General features: G+C 61.7%; 1 protein-coding gene across 2 annotated transcripts; it reads right to left on the reverse strand.

The window, feature by feature from the left end:
* BRF2 (BRF2 RNA polymerase III transcription initiation factor subunit) lies at positions 1 to 2,355 on the reverse strand. Of its 2 annotated transcripts, XM_035312872.1 has the most exons (4): positions 2,142 to 2,355; positions 1,859 to 1,918; positions 1,172 to 1,493; positions 1 to 950 (listed from the first exon to the last, which is right to left on the reverse strand). In XM_035312872.1, the coding sequence occupies exons 2-4, from the start codon at positions 1,866 to 1,868 to the stop codon at positions 239 to 241; spliced, it is 1,044 nt and encodes a 347-aa protein (XP_035168763.1). In that variant the 5' UTR covers positions 1,869 to 1,918; positions 2,142 to 2,355; the 3' UTR covers positions 1 to 238. The 2 variants fall into 2 exon arrangements, with proteins under 2 accessions (XP_035168763.1, XP_035168762.1); XM_035312871.1 differs by lacking the exon at positions 2,142 to 2,355 and having other exon boundaries at positions 1,859 to 2,126.
* Positions 2,356 to 2,600: the final 245 nt, after the last annotated feature.

Genomic DNA, 2,600 nt, shown 5'->3' on the forward strand with positions numbered 1-2,600 from the left:
TTCCTTGCACCTGTGCTTCTGTATTTAACAAAATACAACCAAACCCAAAGGAGAACCTCTTTAAAAGACCCGTTTTGGTCCAGAACATGAATCAGGACACACCCTACTCCCCCCAGTCCCATGTCCGTCTGTCCCTGCAGCGTACACCGGCCCTTTTACCACCAGGTTTTATGGTTTGGTCCCAGGCTCTGCTGCTCTGGTGGCACTGTCCTCCAGGCTGTCCTGGTGGTGGCAATCCTCACTGCCAGGCCTTGGCCTTCCTGAAGGCCCGGATCTCCTGCGGGCCCCTCAGGTACTGCTCTATCTCACTGTCAGAGATGGGCTCGTCTCCAGTGAGGGCAGCGTCCGACTCGCTCAGGGCTGCTGTCCGCAGCCGCTTCCTTGGATTGATGAGGCAGGGCGGCAGCAGGGGCCTCCGGCTGCTGTCACACTTGCGTTTCCCTCCCGAAGGACAGTCTTCCCCTTGTGCTTCTGCTGCTGCTGCTGGAGGAGAGCCGGTGGATCCCTCACCCGGGGCTTCCACGTGCTGCTCCTCTGCGCCCTCCAGGCAGAAGGCGCTTTTCAGCAGGACAAGCCGGTGTTGCAGCAGGTCCCCGATGTGCTTGACCACCGTCTTCTTGTCCAAGTCGAACACCCTGAGCCAAGCGAGCTGGGACGCCATCCTCAGGAGGATCTCGTGGAGCTCCTTCAGCCTCAGGTGCGCGGGCGGAGGCAGGTCGATGCCCGCCACCTTGCAGAACCGCGCCAAGGTGCAGGCGAGGCGGGCGGCGGGCCGCAGCGACTGCCACGACAGGAACGCCGCGGCCGTGACGATGGGCACGGGGTGCCGGCCCGTCACCAGCCACGTCTCGCTGGCCAGCTCCACCACCTGCAGCGTCCGGGCAACCATCCGCTCCTTGTCCTCCGCGAACGGGGCAGGGACGTCCTCTGCACGCTGGAACAGGCGGAAGCTGGAAGAGGACAGAGCCCACCGCTAGCACCAGCCAGCCGGGCAGCGCCAAGGCTCAGGTGGTGACTGACTGCCAGGGCCGTGAGCAGGCCAAGGGCCTGCCTAACAGAACAGGTCGCCCTGCGTCTGACTACAGCCTTCCACCCCTGGCTGCATTTCAGAAGCTTTTGCACATATCGGTGTCAGAACGCTGCACTGGCAGGAAGGAAGGGCCCATGTTACCTGCTGAGGTGCGTCTTCACCAGATCCGCCAGGCTCAGCGCTGGCACGGAGATGCCGAGCTCCTTCTGCACGCTCAGGTAGACGCTGGCGAACAGCTCCTGCTTGGCGTAAAGCAGGGAGCAGATCGTCCCCATCGTCAGCGGCCAGCTGTGCTGCCGGCAGGTCACAAAGACGCAGCAGCCCCCCAGGAGCTCCTTCTTCTCCAGGCTGACCAGGTGGAAGGCAGGGTGCTGCAGCGCTCTCTGGAAGTATGACACGGCCGTTTCCTCAAACACCGACGGGAGCTGGAGGACTTTACAGAGATCCTGGACACGCCTGATCCCTGCGAGAAGACGTTGCTTTTAAGATCAGCTCATGCAGCTTATCTGTGTGTTCATCTCTCCTCTGCATTACTGTGCAACCAGTGCTCAGCCAGCCCCAGGCAAGGACACGAGAGCAGCGCAGTTCCTGCACCTTGGGAACAGCACACGAGGACTTTTCCCTCAACCCTGTGTGTGGGTAAGGCAGTTTGCTCCAGGCAGGCACCAGCTGGATGCAAAACCAACTGCTGCCTTCGTTTAGTGCCAGTCCCCACAGGCTCTTCCCGTTCCAGAGAGCAACAGAAATGCATCGAACAAATCGCAGCAAAGCGGAAAGCAGCAGCAGAGAATCAACGTGTACGAATGAAACCGACCGGCACGCTCTTACCTCGCTGCATGCAGCGGCTCAGCTGCTCCTTCTGGCCGGTGCTCTGGGAATAGGCCACCTCTGCAAAACAGCAACAGTTAGGGGAGATAACCTCACGGTGACAACGGGGGGGCTGTGTCATTTAGATCTTGGGCAACTGGACGGCCACGGTGCCAGATTTCAAATTTCAGAATCAACAATCCTTTGAGGTCACTAAACAAGACCTGGTGGCAGAGGTTGAATAACGTTAAGGAGCAGGATCCCCTTCAGGCAAACGGCCTGGGGACTCCTCCAGTATGCTTACAGGGGGTTCAGGTGCCAAAAAGCCACACACCGCGTGTGTTCGTGTGTGTTCCCCGTGTCCTGGGCCCAGCACCGACCCCCGAGGTGCCCTCAGCCTGAACTTATAACGAGAAAACCTGGTGCTGGCCTCCGGCTTGGGGAGGGAAGGGGGAAGCCGGGTTTAAGCCTGGCAGCACCCAGCACAGCTCCGGCCACGCAGGGCACCGAGAGCGCTGGAACTGTTCGGATTAAATCGCATGGAATCATTAAACCGCACAGAGCGATTAAATCGCAGGAAGCACAGAGGCAGCCGCCACCGCTGCCAGTGCCAGGGGCTGCCGGGGAAGCTCTCCTCAGCTGGGCCCGGCCGAGGACCGCCCCGAGCGGCCTCCCCGGGGGGCTCGCGGGCCCCGCAGCGCCCGGGGCCGGGCCGGGCAGAGCCGGGCCGGGCAGAGCCGGGCCGGGCAGAGCCGGGCCGGGC

The sequence above is a fragment of the Oxyura jamaicensis genome (genome assembly GCF_011077185.1).
Source record: "Oxyura jamaicensis isolate SHBP4307 breed ruddy duck chromosome 22 unlocalized genomic scaffold, BPBGC_Ojam_1.0 oxy22_random_OJ73001, whole genome shotgun sequence".
Taxonomy (NCBI): domain Eukaryota; kingdom Metazoa; phylum Chordata; class Aves; order Anseriformes; family Anatidae; genus Oxyura; species Oxyura jamaicensis.

Coding starts and splice junctions, on each gene's coding strand:
- BRF2 (XM_035312871.1), bottom strand. CDS start 1,979: ATGACACAGCCCCCCCGTTGTCACCGTGAGGTTATCTCCCCTAACTGT. Junction 1,494..1,858: donor GAGCCGCTGCATGCAGCGAG/GTAAGAGCGTGC, acceptor GTCTTCTCGCAG/GGATCAGGCGTGTCCAGGAT. Junction 951..1,171: donor GTGAAGACGCACCTCAGCAG/GTAACATGGGCC, acceptor GTCCTCTTCCAG/CTTCCGCCTGTTCCAGCGTG.